The sequence below is a fragment of the Sinohyriopsis cumingii genome, chromosome 2 (assembly GCF_028554795.1).
Source record: "Sinohyriopsis cumingii isolate HCF-2022 chromosome 2, ASM2855479v2, whole genome shotgun sequence".
NCBI lineage: Eukaryota > Metazoa > Mollusca > Bivalvia > Unionida > Unionidae > Sinohyriopsis > Sinohyriopsis cumingii.
Window position 1 is genome coordinate 77,021,469 of NC_142962.1, and position 21,195 is coordinate 77,042,663.

Genomic DNA, 21,195 nt, shown 5'->3' on the forward strand with positions numbered 1-21,195 from the left:
ATGCATACATACATACATACATACATACATACATGCATGGATGTATACATACATACATGCAATGAAACATACATACATGGATGTATACATACATACATACATACATACATACATATAAAATCCATGTCTAAATACTTCAGCAGAAAAGGAAATATTCTTATTCATTTCTTGAAAATATTCTTACATAGAACTTGTATAATTTAGCATTCAAAGATGACACAGAAGCGAGAGGTTGAAAAGACTGGTTACTGGTGTATATTTTATTGTTATATTTAATTCCTTCAAAAGTCAACATGTTAAATTCGATTTGCAGCTCGAAAACACTCAAAAATTGTATTATGTACCACTGTTGAGGAAAGACACTTTAAAAGTGTGCGTGTGTGTGTGTGTGTTTTGGATTTAGCTTTAACAATTTTTTCAGTCATATCGCTACGATGTCTGCAGTGTGCCAGTTTATATTGATATCTAGCACTGGGACATAGTGCCGCAGACATGTAGCATCATGTCCCACCCAGTCACATTATAGTAACACCAGTCCGACCAGTCCTAACACGAACCTGTTAATGCCTAGCGTCTAGCGAGCCTGTTGTTGGTACCATTTTTAAGCTTTGGTATGACTCGTCCGGGGTTCGAAACCGCGACCTACCGCATCCGAGGCTATTATAGACTGGGCTTCATAGTGTGTTTGAGGCTCGTGTTTTCCTTCCATACATCGCATAGAGATACAAGTAATATAGTTTAAAATGAAACCGAATTGCCATCTTAATTATACAGCTAGTACCTTGTCAAAAGAAAACAAGCTGCATTGCAAGAACAACTTTGACGAGACATTGGTTGCGCATATACAAACTTATGAGATAAAACATAAAATTAACTTTAAAACTTAAAATAAAAATGTAAAAGATTTTAAACGTTAAATGAAGACATGAAGATGTAATACTGGCGCGCTAAAAAGCGAGATGTTTTGCTGTTTCTTTTAACTGAAGGATAATAGTGGTAGCAAAAGTTATGACTAACTGAAAAATTATCTATCTGAAGACAGAAGAAAAGAAACACGAGGATTCTTTAGTAAAGAAATTACAGAGTAATGAATGCGCATTTACTTAAAATACCCTAACATAATAAAAGATAACGTGTAGCAAGCCCTAATTTGAACAAAATAATGAATATAAGTGGACAGAAACGTCTAATAGTTATATTTTAGGAACGGTTACAATGAAGACGTCCGTCTTACATAAAAATAATCACAACATGTCTTAATTGGCATGCGGTTACAGATGATGATTTTGAATCACGTCTATCGAGACAGATTTAAAAAAAGATAAGAAGAAATAGAAACATTTATCATTTGCAGGCAATCTTAAAGATTCCGTATTTGATCATTGTGTAAAAGACAGCAGAAATCATTTTCAGAGATAACCAGAACATGTTCGATCTCAGCCAGTATTTTCTGAGTACTTAAATCAAAGGTGTTTGGAAAGACTCAGGGGTCATTTTGATCTATCCTATTGTATGTATCGTGATGATTTGCAAAAGATTACGACACGGTTTATATTCCGTCGAAAACACTGTATCAGAAATGTCAGACTCTTTTTTTCTCACATTAAAGCCGTTTTATGTGTCTATTAAACAGTCAAATCAGTGGAATTAAGATGGCAGTTTTACTTTTGTTATGTTGGTATTGAGAATACATTACTTCCACTGATCCATGCCAAAAATTTCGAACTCTCAAGAAGCGGTTAAGATAGAGCAATTATCTTCCCTTCGTTAGTCACAATAATTCTAATAATATTTCAAAAGAGTGTGGCAAGTGAAGGCAAACTGAAATATTAATGAAGATTGGTAAAGTGGCATACGGCTTCCAGTATATGTCGTCCGATGACATTTAAATAAAGTATACCAGTACCAGTATCCGCAAGGGTAACTAACAACCTAAAATGATATACAACTGCATAATATGGAATGAAGTAATAATGCTTTATTAATCTAGTATATGAATATATCCATCTCGCTTGCATATGCGTAATATGGAGTGAAGTAATAATGCTTTATTAATCTAGTAAATGAATATATCCATCTCGCTTGCATATGCGTAATATGGAATGAAGTAATAATACTTTATTAATCTAGTAAATGAATATATCCATCTCGCTTGCATATGCGTAATATGGAATGAAGTAATAATACTTTATTAATCTAGTAAATGAATATATCCATCTCGCTTGCATATGCGTAATATGGAATGAAGTAAGGATGCTTTATTAATCTAGTAAATGAATATATCCATCTCGCTTGCATATGCGTAATATGGAATGAAGTAAGGATGCTTTATTAATCTATTATATGAATATATCCATCTCGCTTGCATTTTACATCAGCTGTCTTTATTATTACAACTTCAGTAAAGCTCGAGACAGGCTTTGGAACAGGTTGCTGCTATAACGAGACATGTAGGCTACAGCTGCGTGAAGCATGAACAATGGATTGAATGTCTGCGGCAACTGCAGCTGTTTCCTTTCGTTTGTAAATGAGCTTGATGTACATGCAACTATATTTTCAATACTGCAAAGAAAACGGGTGATTCCTTCATTACTCTAGTCTGGAGCACCATTTACTCAAAAGATAAATTTACTTTCCCTCCGGATATATTAAATATTAATACATTTTGTCTGTGGAAAAATGAGGTATCTACTTTTTATGATGAAATATAAAGCCGCAATCAGTCCGATTTCAAAATACAGAAGACGTATTTAACTACCGGAGATTAGTTCCATGAAAAAATAGGCCCGACACTGTTTGTTTAGTATCGTTTTGTATATACTTTACACCTGCTTCATTTCAATGTAGATTTTCCAAGTGTTTTCTTCAAATATAATACCACGCAGTAGTGTTATAAGTAACATTTAGACTAACATATGAAGATTGTCTCTGGAAAACAAAACCACTGCTCAAAAAGACATTTGGGCGTCAACAAATGTCAGAGAAAAGCAGACAAGGGTCACAGTTGCATCAGATGCGTACGTACAGTGTACTTCACCGAAGAAAAAAAACGTGCATAGAATGAAGCTTTGAAGTCTTTGTTAGCATCTGTTTCAATCTTTTTCTTAGAAGACATTCAATCGCATTTGTATGTTTAGCATCTCTATTAGGTGAAGTTTTACTTAATAGTTTGTGTTGTACCTCGAGAGCGTCAGGTCATTAGTACCAGTCTAACGATGCGTTTATGAAAGAAATAAGATATAACAAACAATTAACATTCGAACGGAAGAATGCCGTCAGTAAGTAGTGAAAGAGCCAAAACAAGTCGCATTGCTAAAGAATGAAAGCAACCAGGATAACCATTGAATTCGTTGTAAACAATCACAATCAACTGGTTGACCTTCCATGTGGACACCTTTGTCCATTCCATGTCCCCCCACCTTCAATCTTACAAAGCATGTAAACAACAGCGAAAACGTGGAACAGAAGCAAACAAGAAATAATAAGGCTTTAAATGAAAAGGGATTTTGATTTTACGTGTGTGTTGGGTGTCCGCGCATACTTTTGTTTTGAACTGCATATTTTTACTTTACCTTTTAATTATAAAGTATTCCAATTTGACATATACATTAGTTGTAGTAGGCATTGCGAAAGTGTTGTCAACAGCCGATTTTTTCTTCAATGCCTAACATCGCTGATAAACCTTTCTGCACTTTATAATTCACTGCCGGTCAGTTTGTTTTCAGAGATTATGCATTCAACAAAAATAAGAAAAATACTTTGTAAGAATACGGTAAAATGACGAATGATTGATGATACATGAAAACAAAGCGTTACAATACTTGTCATGGACAATTTGTGACGTTTACTTACAAATCGCATTGTGGATTAAATGAAAGAGTGCAAAGGAACAAACTATTAGTACAGTAATTACGTAATTACTTACACATGACATATTGTAATGACATCATCACTTTGGATTATTTCCTAAAATGCTTTGGTGGTTTCCAATTTGTTATTTTGAAAAAGATATATAAGTTTACGGACTACTAATAATATAAACTATGGAAAGATTTACACTAAGACACAAATATCCTGATACATTCAATGAAATATAAAGCCGAAAAGGCAGACAGAAAGATCGGCAGATGGATTTTGGAAGAATGAATTGATCTAGGCATGAAGAATAGCTGACCAACACAAAGAGACCTGAAGCAGAACGATAATAGCCTCAGACAGATTAAGCTGATATCCATTGCCTTTGTTTAAATACATAAAACAAAACCAACACAAATGTACAAATTACTACAAATATTAGCAAAGAACTATGTCAGATGTCAATAGGGGAAAAATGAAACTGTAACTTCTTCAACTTGGAAATCACCTTTGATTACCACTCACGAATTTCTTCGGCAGTTATCGCGATAGAAGGAATTGCACCATAAACTAGCAGACCAAATTATAGATGAACATCAGGAAGCCTTGACTGTGCAACACTGTATGCAGCTTATATAGCATGTGAAATGATATGTTAAAAACTTGATAACATTTTCAGATACCGTTTAATGTAAATGCGTGCTGCAATGTTTAGACACTTCAGCTTCAAAACACACTTCGAAATCTCCATTTACATTTTATCTAAGCATAAGTGGATGCATTCATTGAATCTGTACTTGTAAGTATAACAAATTACACTATTGTGAAATACATATATTTTAGAGACAGCGATTGTATAGCCATTCTAAATGTACAGACAGCAAAACCTATCGTAAAGAACGTTTAAGTTTAAAAAAAACCGTGATTATACTAAATAGTGTACCTTGTTATGAATAAACGACATACTTCACCAAATAATCAACCTCAGGAACATGTGCTTGTAAAAAGATGAATAATATGAAAGTATGATCCACTAAATACATTATTTTAAATTGTACTTTAACATTTATCAACAATCCTAAATTGTTTAAAAGAGATGATCTATATATAAAGATAGCAAATACCACTGTCAGTATCACCTTATATGTTTCTATGTGAATTTCTGTCGGACTTGCAATAACCTTTACCTAGGTTAAGGTCATACAATACATTAGATTATATCGGTTATCAATCACAGATATACATATTTTGAACCTCTTCACGGTGAATACGCTTAAAAACATATTAACACATTCCCAGTGCTGTAAGAAAATCGACATTCACTATCAGGAGAAATACCGAGAAATATTTGATGTATTTGCTATTTTCATTTATTTTTTGCATTGGGTAGTGTATTTTAGGATTTTTTACTTATTATTTTTTATTTTTGCTTGGTGATCGTCCTCTCTCTATGTAAGCGTGTATCTACTTGCTTTTTGTCCGTTTGCTAACAATCTCACAGCATTCAATTTTTGTTGCTTTGTTTTTTTGTTGTTCAGTATCTCTATCAAAATGTGATATCTAAAGAAAGCTATGGTGGTAAGAAAAGCTGACTTGGAATCAACTGATCATAATCTTTAAAGGCAATCGTCACAACACAAGTTTGGTACATTAGTACTAATTTTGATTTGTTATGTATGAACCCTTTCCACCTAGACGAAACCTCTGCTAATCTAAGTCAAATTATTAGAGAAATACAACATCTTAAAGAAATATTTTCAAGGCGTTAGAAGAGACCGAACATGGCGATGGAACAACATTAATATTTGAAAACAGCTTGCTTCATCATCAACATTTTATACAACAATAACAACAGTATCTGAAGAAGATGATGATTGCGCTGTAGTAGCAGTATTAGTAATATATATATATATATATATATATATATATATATATATATATATATATATATATATATATATATATATATATATATATATATATATATATATATATATATATATATAAGATCCATCGTTTAAATTGTTTCTGTCAAACTGCAACCTGAATGTTCTTATAAAATGTACTTACCAGCATACGAATTCTTGAACGATTATTAGTTTCAGGTTAAAATTATCTTCCGCACCTATGACGCAACAAAACGTACTCTCTCATAGTGTACGTGCACCATCAACAAAGGAAACTAATATTGTGCCGAAAAATATCAGAAATATATTTGAAGCTTCCAAATTTTGCAAACGTTGCATGCACATTACATAGTCTAATATGTCTGGTAATATCACTATGATCTGTAAATGCCATATGTCTTGAGACGCTCGCCGCAGGATGACTTGCTTTAAGCAGAAGATGAAATTAATTCCGACGCTTCCCTCCTCGGCAGGATAGTACCAAGAAGAACCAAGTGTTATCTGTCCAAACACATTGAATGATATTGACATTCAGCATATGTAATGCCGTATATGCGACGGATTAATAATACCTCCTTCATAGAATCTTGGATACAGTCAAATGCCACTGTGTTAAGATTAAAGGTACGGTCAACAGAATATGCTAGAAAAAATCTCAAAGACACCTAGTGTAGGATATTGACACAGTTGCTATATATATATATATATATATATATATATATATATATATACACACACACACACACACACTGGATGACCTTTGTTGATATATAATTTATGTGAGTATCTTGGAAAGATCTTTATATATAGTACTAATATTAGTACCTTTATTCCTACCTCGTGGACAGGGTACTAACATGAGCATATACGTGTCAATGGAGCAAGCCGGGTGTGGTTCACACCCGGCGCTCTTTTAGCCCAATAATAACAATTTGAGCATATTACTTGAATATAATCCAGCAGTCCTCTTATTTAATACCGGAAATATGGAAAATCATTGTAGAAATAGTTGTAAAATATCGTTTACCTTTTTTGTCCGATATTTTCGTTTAAATCGTCCGCCACATTAGTTCAAATAATGATTACTTCCGTTCTCAGCCTCGTTTGTTTGTGTCCCATAAAAGGACATTGAGGCCTTATTTGGAAACGTAAACAAATCCTAGTAAAAATTTCGCGCGGTTTGAGTCAGAAATTCTGCGCATTAAAAGTAAATACGGTTTATCAGCAACTTTGAAATTCCACCAAGAAGCGATTATTCGCCACTTGATTGATAATAATATAGCGTAGAATATCCAAATATTGTCTGGCAAGCCTTATGCAGAAAAGGGGTCACGGCGAGAGTCTCGCGTTATCTGTCATGGCGAACACGGTGAGGTTAGTGTAACCATACCAATTTATTTATCGTGTAAGGGCTTAATAAATTCAAAATAAGCCAAACTTCTTTCACAGCATGATTATATTTATGTAGTAGATTTCTACAATGTTTGTTTTTCTGACTTTAATGATGATTTTTTTTTGCTCCATTACATGGGATGGGATCGGTTCGTAACCACAACAAACCAAGTTGAGGCTACGACATCGTAGCTACTTTATATAGTGACATTATACTACATTCTACAAGAAATGTACCACACGTAATGAAAAGAATTCGCACGGGTTACACATGAATCTTGTCTAATCAATAAGTACTTGTCAAAACGGCTGCTGAGAAACCTTCTTCTGTTATCAACCGATGACCTGTTTCTAGCAGAAGGACAACATTAATCATGAAGTTCTTCCAGAAGGAGAATGCGAACGATAGAAGTAATTGCTTTTACCACCGAGGTAAGTATAATGGATCGGTATTTCTTTTTGTCTCTTCGTTGAAAAACAAAATTCGGTCAAATAATGTATTTCTGTGTTAGCTTCTGATAAAATATTATGTATATTTATAGTGTGTGTCTAACGCGTGTCCATGGCTGTAGATCATATCTTGACATAACGATCATTTGTAAGCCTGTTGTTAGCTATAAATAGTGTCTTTACTTGATTATGACCTTAACAAAATGAACATGTTCACAGTTTGATGTAATTACTTGTTGGAATGATTGAGTACTGTGACAAGAGTCCGGTGGAGATATAATGCAAAATAAATTCAGATAGGGATGTATTGCAACATATATCAAGCAGAGATGCAGTGCGACATAGAGACGTGAGGATCTATATAAAAAGACACTTATTCATTCCTACCTCGTTCTTATTCCTATTTTAATAAGTCTGCAGAAGTATTTATTGTTGTGTTACGATTTCATTTGAGATGAATCAATTATTTAAATTATTTGCTGGAATTACAGAGTGCTCACACGAATGTTCGGAGTCAAACATTATTTTGGAATTATTGTGAATTCATCAAAAACATTTTGGTCGTTGACACATAGCCACATTGCAGACATAAATATATTCAAGGCATGTAATTCATTAGGAAGACTATTCTTTCGGACTTGTGATATAACTCCTAGGATTATTTGGGACTGAATTATAATACTGTAAGTTATTGTTAAATTGTGATTGTAAATCTTACATAATTAAATTATTTTTTGAATTGTATTAAACGTATTGGTTTCGCTTTTTCTGTTACTCAATTTAAGATGATTGGGTTGTAGGAAACGAAGCAAAATATCGTTTCTGTTTATTGCAAAAATCAATGATTTTTAACAATAAGAGAAGGAGAAAATGTCATTAGATTGATACATACTGAGACGCCGATAACTTTAATAACATAATAGAACAATAAATTTACGGTATATATACAATCGCAAGGAAAGAACAGACAACATCAGAAAATGAGCTTTAAATATATGAAGAAGTATGTCGCCATTTTATATTTGAAAACAAAGAAAAATCTACAATAAATTTTTAGTTACTTAAGAAAATGTAAATAAATTAGTTGCCTGTTAAATCGCAACTGATATGTATAGATTAATGAATCGTTCTCGAGGCCTTTCGAATCTGAAATCAATGTTGGTAATAAACATGCATCAACACAACCGATGTATTCCCTCAGTGCTATGCACCAGTTTTATTACTAAATGTAAATGAAAAACACCAAATAACTGTTTAGAATGGCAATAAAGCGCTGCTTAACATTACGTAACGTAATATAATAAATGTATTAAAGGGCACTTGCAAACATCCAGTAGCGGATCTTTTATTGCACGGCCCATAAATGAGTAATATTCTCTCTAAGGTTCTCTCTAAGGTTTAAGGCTGTTAACTAGAGGCTGACTTTGAAACAGTCGTTAGCTTCTTTTTTATTTTTCATGTTGAAAATTGATAAGACAATTGACAGCCGCTAAACGAGATAGTACTAAAAAATCTCACAGTGATGCTCAATGCGATATGTCGGTTTATTTTTATACGTGGATGACATATTGGGTTTTATTGGATTTTAAGCTTAGAGACCTCGTGTAAAAATATGCCATTTTCGAGACCTAATGACGTGAAACGAAAATAAATAACGCACAGTGGAAAGATAACACTTTGAGTTTTATTCCTAAAGTTATATGAGGCCTTTGATTTGCACATAATCTTCGGATTGTGGTCAACTGTATTGAGTGAATTGAGTTTATCATAGGTATTGTTTTCAACCGCACAGGACCTCTTCTAAAGCTATTTTTATCTGGTAGCGGTTATCGCAGTTTTAAGATAGAATAGAAGTGGTGGACAGAAGGGTTAGTTAATGGAAGTAATACCAAACGTTTTTAGGAAGCATTAGTTACAAAAATTTCATTTAAATACTTTTGAAAAATTCACTTTTTATCTTTAGTTCAGGTGATTTGATTCCATGGAGTATGCATCTTTGATGATGCATTTTAAAAATAACGTTTTAACAGATACACAAATGGAACAAATACATTCATGAATTTGAAGAATAAATATCGTAGTATTTATTATTATCAAAACTCAGTTCACGTAGATGTCCGGTATTAAATAAACAACTTCAAAATCAATGAACGTGAAGTAAAGATAAATACAAAAATCATTTTATGTACAATTTTCAAATGACATTGCAGTTAACTGTTTTCCTTGTAGTTTGAAGATGAACTAGTCGCAGTACAGAATACTCCTTATCGCCGATTCTGGCACGAGGTTCTGATGCCCTGAGTACATGCATGACTACATTCTGAAGATATACGCTTTGACTAGATATTACTGTCGGATACGGGTTTAGTAAATTCCCAAGAGGGCTTTCGAACAGGCTGATTCTAGGATGAGACATTCTGATACAAGTAATTAAAACCTTTAAAGATCGAACATCAAAAGCAAGCAGACGAGACTGTGTCTCGTTTTGGGGTCTTTGATGTATGCCTGAATAAGTTTTCAGTTGAGCAAGGAAGCCTCAGTGATCATTTCATGACATCATCTTGCTGCATTTGTTTGGTTATCACCTCATGACATAATTTTGCTGAATTGTTTTGTAAAAAAAAAGAACTTAATAAGTACCTCCCTTTATGGAAAAAGATGTTCCTTTTCTTCTTTTCTGTCGTTCTTTTAACTTATCTCAAAGATTAAAAATATTCGCTCGAGTGGTAAATTTGATTAATTTTACGAACTAAAATTTAATGCAATAACACTTATTTAATAGCCAAAAGGGTCTAATGTCTTTGAATAACCATGTCTTTAGCACATTTATCTTTTCAGCCGTTATTTTATAATTTGCTTTATCTTAAATTCTCAACATGCCTTATAATGTAATGATATATTTTGCCACTGAACAAAATAACATTAGTTGCACAGTCATCTTGACAAATGGGAACTACATTTACGTTTAGACAAAACTATAAAGTACCAAAACATTTCTTTTTTTGTGGTTAGTTGATGGGGTTAAGTACATTTTACAGCTAACGTAACTCACACAGGTTGAATGACCGCTCCGGTGGCCTAGTGTTAGAGCGTCCGCCTCGGAAGCGGGAGGTCATGTGTTCAACCCTGGCCGAGTCATACCAAAGACTTACAAAAATAGTACTAACAGTTGCCTGGCTAGGCGCTCAGCATGAAGAGGTTAGTGTTAGGACTGGTCGGCCTGCTGTCAGGATAATGTGACTTGGTGGGACATCATGCTACATGTCTGCGGCATTATGCCCCAGTGCTACACATCACTGTCAACTGCCACACTGCAGATGTCGTAGCAATATGACTGAATTTTGTTTTAAAGCTACGTTAAAAATCCTAATCACACACACACACACACACACACACACACACACACACAGGTTGAGTGTCTAGAACTTTATCGTAACAACTCATAACTTACATGTAATCGCTGCCTCAAACTTATATTACTGACAGGTAAAAAGAAGTATTTCATACACAGCTCTTTTCCGTTATGTAGTTTCACCCTTCATAAACGTATTGCACTTGATGTAAAGTGAAAGCTTAATTGCACTTTAAATGTAATGCATGTGATTTGACCACTGTTTATTGTCTCTGACAAAACCCTTTCCACATATAAAGAACGATTTAATAATATAAATACCTAATACATGATATACTTATAGGCCCTCCCCATGCAGTAATATGAACGGGTACACATTGAAAACCACCTTGTCTGAGAGTTCATGGATTTCATTTACTCTCAATGCAAATGTGTGTATATATATATATATATATATATATATATATATATATATATATATATATATATATATATATACACACACACACACACACACTTGTCATCTCCCCACTCCTTGTGGTCTTTGGTTATCTAGGAGATTATCGACATTGGTGTTATTGCCCGGATCGAGTTTTTATGAGTCTAGGCTCTTACAAAAAGTAACAGAATAAAGTTAAGACGCAAAGAGTTGAAAAATTTAACAAATGATTTATTTCCTTTGAATATCAAGTAAAAAATTAGAGAAAAAAGAACATACGGTTTTGCGAATCAAATCCAAAAAAATCCAAGAATAAAAAAGATATAGAAGTCCTATCAATAAAAAGTCCTGAATGAAACTGAGTTCGAATCCCGATATAATCCAAAAATAAAAATTGTTTAAAAATTGAAGACGATGAAGTCTGTTACAACCGGCCAAGTGAGGTTATGTAAACATGTTGAATCACAGAAAATATTATTTCACTCTTGAAATCAGTATAACTTTCAATAAATGTTTTTATCCAATAATTTTGTAGAAGCACTTATCTATTTCTAGGGTAAAGAATCAGTTGCAGTTCAATAGAATAAATTCTCAACTAAAACTGGTCACAACATATGTTTGGAGCCCGACTGATTAATCTCTATAAAGACAACAGTCATAAGATTAACTACAACGCAAAACAGATTACCCGATGGAGGTCAAGAGTTCATCTTTCCAAAAGAAATGGAAGTTTGTTACATGATAATTATCAGGTCTTCCAGGTATGGCCTTGACTTAACTTAATATTCCTTACTCTGAGAAAGAATTAAAACAAAATTGTTCACCAAAACTATCACTGGATCTGAATCAAGGTCAGAAACTAGATACAATGTTTCTATCATTAGGTGTTTATCAATAACAGTCAGAACAAACAAAGCTGAACTGAATTAATGGACAATGTCAAATCCAGTAAATAAAGTTACATTTAAATACAAACAATTAAATTAAATCAAATATACATAACAGAGTAAACAGTAAAACAGAATATGAAATGAATGGACGGAATAACCGAGATCTGAGGATTATATATATATATATATATATATATATATATATATATATATATATATATATATATATATATATATATATATATATATATATATATATATATATATATATATATATATATATATATATATATATATATATATTAGCATAACATGAGCCCCAGTGCGTTAAAGATAACAACTTAATCAAGTGCTTAAACAAAACGAAAATGAACATGACGATTAAATGATTCACTATCACTTAAAAATAGAGCTAAAACTTTATGCGCAATTCAATTCGCAGTTCTTTTATTCAGGTAGAACAAATTTCATCATATTTCAAGTGACCGACCGAACTCAAGTTGCCGGTATGTCAGCATCACCTGATTGTTTCCTGTCTTTCCCAAATCACTGCTGATAATAGTCATCGTTTCTGTATTTCTTCTCTCTCTCTCTCTCTCTCTCTCTCTCTCTCTCTCTCTCTCTCTCCTCTACTCTCTTCCGGTCATTAACCTCTTGGTTGCAGACTGCGTTATCTTTCCACTGTGCAGTCAAGTATGGAGCTATTTTCCTTCAAATAAAAATATAGTACATAAAACTAAATAGGTGTCGTCAGATTTTTCTTCTCTTGGGATCAGCCGGTATTCAGAATCTATTTTGCGTCAGTTATCGTCTATCAAAGGTTAACAGAACTAGTTATGGTCAGCTCGTAACCTAATAATGATGCACAATCCTAGTAACATGCATTTACGTCTCTTTTAGCCACTATCGCATTCCTATTGAGGTCATGACATAATTAGGCTTCTCAGATACTGTGGCCATAACTTACCAGCTAAACTATGCCAGTCCACACTTGCTGCTTGATTCTCTGATGAAGGGAATTCACAACTTAATTACATCCGAATTAATGAATTTCACTTCTTTCCTAACCTGGTTACTTCGATAATTAGTGATTCATTGACATACATTTCTAGACATAACAAAATCAATTTTCAGCATAGCTTATAAAGGCATGAAATCTTTGTGATACCTGATTTTTTATTATATACAAAACAACTACATCCGAACTCATTCATATAATGCAATAAGTCTTATAGCATTTGAGACAAAATGCATGCAAGAAATCTACTTCTGAACGCAAGGAAAATTGATGTATGAATTTAAAATGAATAAATTCAACAAATAATTTCAAGGTAACGTCAATGACCATTTCATTGCATGCAATCGAGACAATACCTATGTGCGTTCCCGAGTCCTCACTAGCGTATAATTATAGAATTCCCTCCGTCTTCTCTGGCTCCAGGTCTCTCAAAGTTCCAAACCCCTATTCACTCTTACGATTTATTTAATGAGAGAAATTACTTCTTCATTTTCCTCTGAGTTCCTTAGACTTTCCCATAGGTAGAAAACTTGGACTGACTAATATCGCGAGGGAGATTACTTTAAAAGCCCGAATTCCCTCGGGAAGATATCCCCCTCATTTAGCTTAGTTTGTCAGAATTACGTTTTTAACCGCCAAACATTTATAGCTATCATCGAAGTCAGAATAATCCCCAATAGACGCCTTTTATTAATAACTATTCTGCAAAATATAATTTTATGACACCTGTTTCAAATAGCCCAAGTCCTCTTTAGCTTTTCAATTCTTGACATTTACCGATGTTGACCATGTGTTAACATTGCACTCTAGTAGTCCCTAATCGTTAAACAAACTAGTCCTGATTAAAATCCACCCATACTTCCATACAGAGGTTAATTAGTACAAGTTGTCAATCTATAGCTTTCCTAGCCATTACACCAATCGTAATGGTTACGTGTCAAGCTGACCACGACATAATTTACTGTGAGTTTTTCTACTGAAATTTACAAACTTGTGCACCATTACAATATATAAGGATTTTTGTAATGGAACTTCTTGAAATGGACCAATATACACCGGTGTCCCTTTAGGCTATGTATAAATATATATATGAATTCCATTCATCCCTTGAGCTGACAGTGTCACAATAACGTTTTGATTAAAATCACGCGAACATAAAATGTCAGATTGGCCCAATAAAACGCAATTAGAAAATATAACGGAGGAATTTGTTCAGATTCCATGAATCCCTGCTGTTGATCGTCATTTGTTTTAAATGACAGCATAATCTTAGCACCATGGCTTATATAAAACTATGACGCAGGCATCATTGTGAAGTTGAATGTTGGGATGAAAGACCTCGCAATATTCTTTATAGCTAAATGTCCAATAAAATGGCGCAACCTTAGATTACAAATTGTTTATCAATAAGGAAACATGATCAGCACAATATACAGTTCCGGCCAGGTAATTTTGGAACCCCTTAAATACTAAGTACTTTTTATTGATTCCTACTAACAATAGATAATGCTTAGATCTTAACTGCATACATTATCTTCTAAATACAGTGTACTATGTTTTTGTCCACAAAGTTGTACGAAGAAAAACCGAAGGAATTCTTATTATGAGAAAAACTACCAAAGACATTTTGAGTTTACTATGAAGCAATAAAATGGTCGACGTGGACACGTGATGAGTAAGTGAAGAGAAGAATGTGGCAGCAAAATCAATAAGTAGTGCTGTTAAGACTATGTTCGTGTAACTGAGTGTATCTATAAAGAAACCTTTTTAATATCATTGTCACCTGACAGCAATAGCCGAAGACGTTAACTGAATAAATAAGTGTTGGTGTCATACTCTTCCATCGAGCAGTTCTGCGTCGTATCAATAAATTGATTGGGTTAAGAGAGCTCCCAGTTAAGAGTTATACAATCTTTATTTACTTTCAAGCATTGACATTAGTATTTGCGAGAATACCTGAACACCATTTGTTCTTGATGTCCAAAATAGAACCCGATACTGATATTCCAAATCTGGTGAAAAGACAGTATTGATTTAATTCTAATTCCTTTGGAAACCATAAAATCTCATAATAGCTAAACATGTCAAGTAAGAATATAAATGTTCATCGTTAAAAAGGTTGATATGAATATGAAATGTGAATGTGACCATGTTACTTACCATGAAAATCAGAACTTCGGTCGAAGAATCCATTGGCTAAAAGACCATGTAAATACGTTGTGCAATGAAAAGAACAGTCCATTGTAGTATCATCAAACGAACTCCGACCATACTATGTCAACCACCAGCTGTAAACTTTGGTCTTTGAGATTGTTGAAGATACTGAATATAATATAATCTACATATTTAAAGTCTAAAAGTAGACATGTATGTTCAAGTCACCATTTCGGCTGTAACACCATATGGCAGGGTAAATCTAATAGCTCGGCGCTTGCTATTTGATGAAAGAAGAAACTAATTCTAACGTCTTCTTTTTCAGAGAATTTGATGCGGTAGTAAGAAAAGCGTTAATTGTCCAAGTAGATTAGATGAGCAAATTCTCCAAGTAGATTAAATGTCACAGACATTCAGGATGTGCAGTGCCGCACATGATATATGAACTTCAAATACATTTTCTTCACAATCTCATCTTGTTGGTTCAAACTATTTCAAATTGTCCACGTTTGCGATCAAAGACGAGAAGCAGGATGTTTATGACAGATTGCGTCTAAGGACATACCTAGTATAATTGCTGTTTTACTCCATAGTACCATGATCTTAACCAAGATATTTCAAATGAAGAAAACGTTAATTACCTGTAACATCGCGACTCGTCAAATCAACATTTGACAAACACTTCTGGCAAAGTATTAAAAGTAATAACAATAAAGATAGCACGGACACACACACACACACACACACACACACACACATTTTAAGAACAAAAAAGAATATTTCAATATCAACAAAAGCGATTACATTTCTATAAACATCCGTAATATCTAATTTGTATTTATGAAAGAACCGTACAAGCGCTGCCAACACATTTCGATGGGACGTACTGGGTGAACTATAATAGAAAACCAAAAATTAAAAGTCCCTTCATAAATGCCTCTACATGCAAACTGTTTTGAACCGCTTGATGATAGTCGGAGTTGCCGCGAGAACGACTGCATGCTAGATGCTTGGATGAATATATAGTAAGACTGTGTTAGTCTGCTGGTCTTGCTCTGTGCAATACTAAATACTTACTCCCTTTTTCAACAGTTCATTTCCAATCGAAGGCATCAACGACTAAAGAGTCAATCATACTATATGGCCCATGAATGTTTAATGGTAATGTTCTCTCGTTTCTAGATGATACATTTAATGTGTTTTGATTTATTTTCACCATGATTATCCAATTTAATTTTGATTGTATCGATTTCCAGTCTTTGTCTTGCATATTTACATTACAGCTGAAACCAGCTTTTCAAGAGCGCACAAGAGAATATCTGATTGATGTACGACTCCGTGTAGTTTCGAGTTACCTTTACAAGAAGACAAATTAGGGATTTAATGAATTGAGATGTATGTGAAAGTTAGATTATGATTGCAGACAGGCGAACAAAACACCTTCTGTATTTGAAAAAAGCTTGGCATTAATAATCCGAACTCTACATATGTAACTTGTGACAACGAAAACTAGGATCATGGACCCAAATATTTGGTATTATTAGCTACACGACCCTCTAAAAATAAAACTGTATTTGAAAAGACGAAGCCGTAAAAAGGTCGAAAAATGACAGTAGAATGTTCTTTATCCTTAGAGATCCGTTTAGTGTCTCCACTTTCAAATTGGACCGGTCAAATCTTTCTACTCCGTGTTTAACGTTTGAATTTTATACATAATACATCATGCTGATACATAGATCATGTTTATTTCCATGTGTCGAATGAAATTGACCAGTCGATGATTTGAATTTAAACAGACTCATGCATATTTGAATAGAAATCCGTTTTGTTCACTTATATATATATATATATATATATATATATATATATATATATATATATATATATATATATATATTCACAAACGTCCTTACTTAACCATTAGCTACATGTATACACCAATCAAAAACTATAAATTTTCTCCAAGTGGCAATTATGCATGTTAATACATTTCGTGCATCATATATAATTCAAAGAGCACTATAATTGGTTGAGGTCATAGAGTCTACGAGTGGCATTGTTCCGATCGATCTTGTAACGAATATGTAAACTATTTGTAGCGCAACCTCATCCTTGATAAATGTGATTCAATCAGCATTTATTTGTGGTACCAATTTAGAAATTAGATATTGATCTTGGCAGTCACAAAAAGGTTCTAGACTCTAGTACAACAAGTGAAGCAACGTCTCCACTTTGACACGAAGCCTTGTTGCCAAAATCTGTCATGGTTGTTAAGCCAAAATCGATATGAGAACGCAGTTTATCGTACACAGAAATCTGGACCAGGTTTTGTAGCTGTGCATCTTTTTTTTCCATAGAGACAACCTTACTTACGAATATAAATAATCAAATTATATTCCTGGAAGTAATACCGCATCGTCGATTTGATCAAAAAGATTGTATCGTATAAGTTGATTACATGAACTGTTTATGTTATATGATATATGATTTAGGTGAAAAAGCTTTGAAAGTTTTAAGTATCCGGTTGTATCGAAAATTTTCGTTTTCTTGGTTTTCTTATATGGTTTTCTTATATGATCAAGTGAAATAATTAGTCTTTACTTTCTTCCAATTGCTAATTTTAGATTAGACTATTTTTGCACGATATTTTCTACCGATTTCGATATAACAGTCTTTGTATTCGGTGATCGCTCTGGTTTGCCAAGGAAAGGTTTTGACCTCGTGATGACATTCCGATTGGAAAAGAAGCCGAAAAGTATATTCTAGAATGATAAAACATAGGATAAACCCTAGCTATAATGTTCACAGAAGAGAATGAAAGTTCAATAATAGTTAATAATGAATGTTGATTTAAATTAAGATAAACCAGTATATACATTCTAAGTTTAGAATAAGTTTATTGTGTGGGAATTCATTCTGTCAGTGGCAGTCAGACTTAAGAAATCATTTAAGCGCAGTAAAAATGACAAAGCATTACCCTGACTCGACCGTTTTATTGTTTTCAGACTCAGTATATGTACTGCTAACTCTACTAGTTAGCATTGGGTTACCGGTACTAAGATAATTTACTTTGCTTGAGAGATCTTTAGTAAATATCGCGTGAGACTAAAAATACAAGCTTTACATTAATGAGAAAAAAGTGGAAAATGATGAAAACTCTTAACGTAGTGAACGTGTACATGTAAATACAGGGTCAAGTGTTCTTTAACCAAAATATAACAAATGAAATGTAACAAAACGTATGACACCTGATACTAGATGAAAACCAGTTTTGTCTCTAATTACACTATTACGTAAGCGAGAAATATATCACTTCTTTCACATTATCATCAGAATACGGCAATGAGATTATAAACCCTTATGCATTGTAACTATTAGCATGTATGCAGTACAGTCTCGTTCAACCAGACCTCTTGTTTGGCCCTGGTGGCCGAGTGGTCTCACTCGCCGGCCTTTACCGATCACTGCCATCTCACCTCTATCTACGTGGGTTCGAGTCTCTGACTTGGGCAATGTGGGTATGCGAGAAAGCTGCCAATAGCTTTCCGTGGGTCGGGGTTTTCCCGGGTTCTTTCTCCACCAGTTATAATGGCCGCCATGTATAGCATATCATGCGTTGAGAAATGGCATTAAAGCCAAAACAACACGAAAGCTACAACCAGATCTTTCGTGGCTCTGTGTGATTTTATCCATACGAGGGACTAGGAAAGATATATACAGACAATATTAACTTTCAAAACAAGGCTGATTTGTTAATATGTTAGTTTGCCTTCTTACAAAATAAACAAACCCTCCCCCCACCAAAAAACAAAAAACAACAACACAGGAACAAAACCCCACCAAACGTGCATCACTTAATTGCACAAAGTTTCTATTTTTGTTTGTTTTTTGTTCTGAGAGCATACAATATGCATAGCCAACATTATTTTCACTTCAGCACGAAACGTTTGCAGATCAAAGGACATTTACTTCCCGAGGACATGCGAGGGACTTTCCACTTCTACCATTTCTTCCCATTTCTAAAGTATATCATCAATCAGGAGTCACGTAGAATCGGAGATAACCCTTTGCAGTGTAGTTTACTTCACCATATGGCACGATCTGTTCCCATTTTTATTCAGGCCGTATATTATCGATCGCAGTTATAGTTACCATCTAAATCAAATAAAGTACTAAAAATTTAGAGCTCGTTATTCGGATAAAGAAGAAAAGCTCATTTCAATCTTATTGAATACTGGTATGAGGAATGATAAAGTAAGTCATCTTCTTATATCTAGATGAACGATTGAATACCCAATTGAAATGGGATAATAAATCGATGCACTATACGCACGCCGATGTTTATTATTGACTCAAAAGCATTTAGGAACAATAAATCTAATATTTTGATTGATGTTCATATCAATGCATTTCAACAAATTTAAAGATCGAAAAACTATCATGGTTATAAATTTAATTTAAAAAATGCATATTAATTTTATCTGTACCTGAAAGCTTCCCAATATCTCCATTCCGTGAACTGAATACACTGTGTATATGTGATGATGCTATCAAAAATACTTCATTTCCAACGATCTGGAAATACAAGTTCCGTAATATAAAAGGACAAGGATACATATAACGAATTTCCACTCTTAATCAAGTCTGTAAAATTATGTAAGGTCCCCTTTAGGTTATACTGATTAAAGAGAGATGGAAAACGTTACTGCGATGTAAAGAATGTAGGCTCATAACATAGCATGAATGCATCCAAGCTAAAGCTGTAATCTGCAGTACCAGCAACCTCCTTGAGGGGAACAATAAATCGCAATTAGATACAATGCAATGATGACATGAAATTGTAGAATGGTTGTGTTCTAGCAGCAATAGCCTCAAACGACTTTGAACTGCTTGATGCTCTGGTGTTGGTATTGTCCGTAAAGACACATGCAAGCCACACCAGGGTGAAATATTAAGGAACTTGTTGCTAATCGATCGGATCTCAAAAGAGAGCATATGTATCTATGTCTTTTGTAATGAAGTTTGATGTAGATGTAAATTCGTTTTGCAATCAAATGGAAAGTTTCGATGATCTTTTTCATTGTCCCGAAGGTGATCAAGTTCTAATGTTCTAATTACGACTTTTGATGCATTAGATCCGATTGCAATTAATCTCTGTGATCCATTAGGTTGCAGATCCCTTAACGTCTTTAACAGTAATGCTAATTTGAACTTCTCAACTTGAAATTTCAACGACACATCACGTATTTCATTATCTGAACAGTTGTCAAAATGATAAATTAATACTCGTCAATGGTGTGCCTTACTACCATATTTGTACACTTTTAAATTCGTTTATGTCTCTTGGAATTGTCCAAGTTTCATGTTAGTTTTAATATATCACAAATTAGTGTTTTAATTCATCGACTAACTGTGACAATCACGTCTTGTATCAACATTGATCCCAAAATGTGTATGATTTTAAATTAATTCCTCCAATAGAGTAAAAGTATATCGTACATCTGGATACACACAAGATCTACACACAGCTCTATACGGTAAAGTACACGGCGCAGTTTGAATGTCTGCAACGACTTATGCATCATTTATAACTGAATAATTCTCTCCAATGGCTTTCAACGGCATTCATTTGCTAAATGAATAATATTGACTTGAACCTCGTCTGTTCTAGTTTCACTGGGACTTTCTTTGTATCCGTAAGTTTAGTTGTAAAGTAAGATAAATCTCCGTCAGAGCTG

The 21,195-nt window shown here is 33.8% G+C and overlaps 1 protein-coding gene across 2 annotated transcripts in view; it reads right to left on the reverse strand.

Annotated features, from left to right (window-relative positions):
- The window catches only part of LOC149805226 (uncharacterized), a 60,990-nt gene extending 40,802 nt beyond the window's left edge, over window positions 1-20,188 (reverse strand). The window contains exon 1 of one of the 2 annotated variants that reach the window (XM_089948650.1): window positions 19,945-20,188. In XM_089948650.1, coding sequence (XP_089804776.1) covers window positions 19,945-19,968 — 24 coding nt within the window. In that variant the 5' untranslated portion in view covers window positions 19,969-20,188. Of the gene's footprint in view, window positions 1-5,925; window positions 6,113-19,944 lie in introns of those variants that run through there. The other variant, XM_089948658.1, reaches the window with a different exon arrangement.
- Window positions 20,189-21,195: the final 1,007 nt, after the last annotated feature.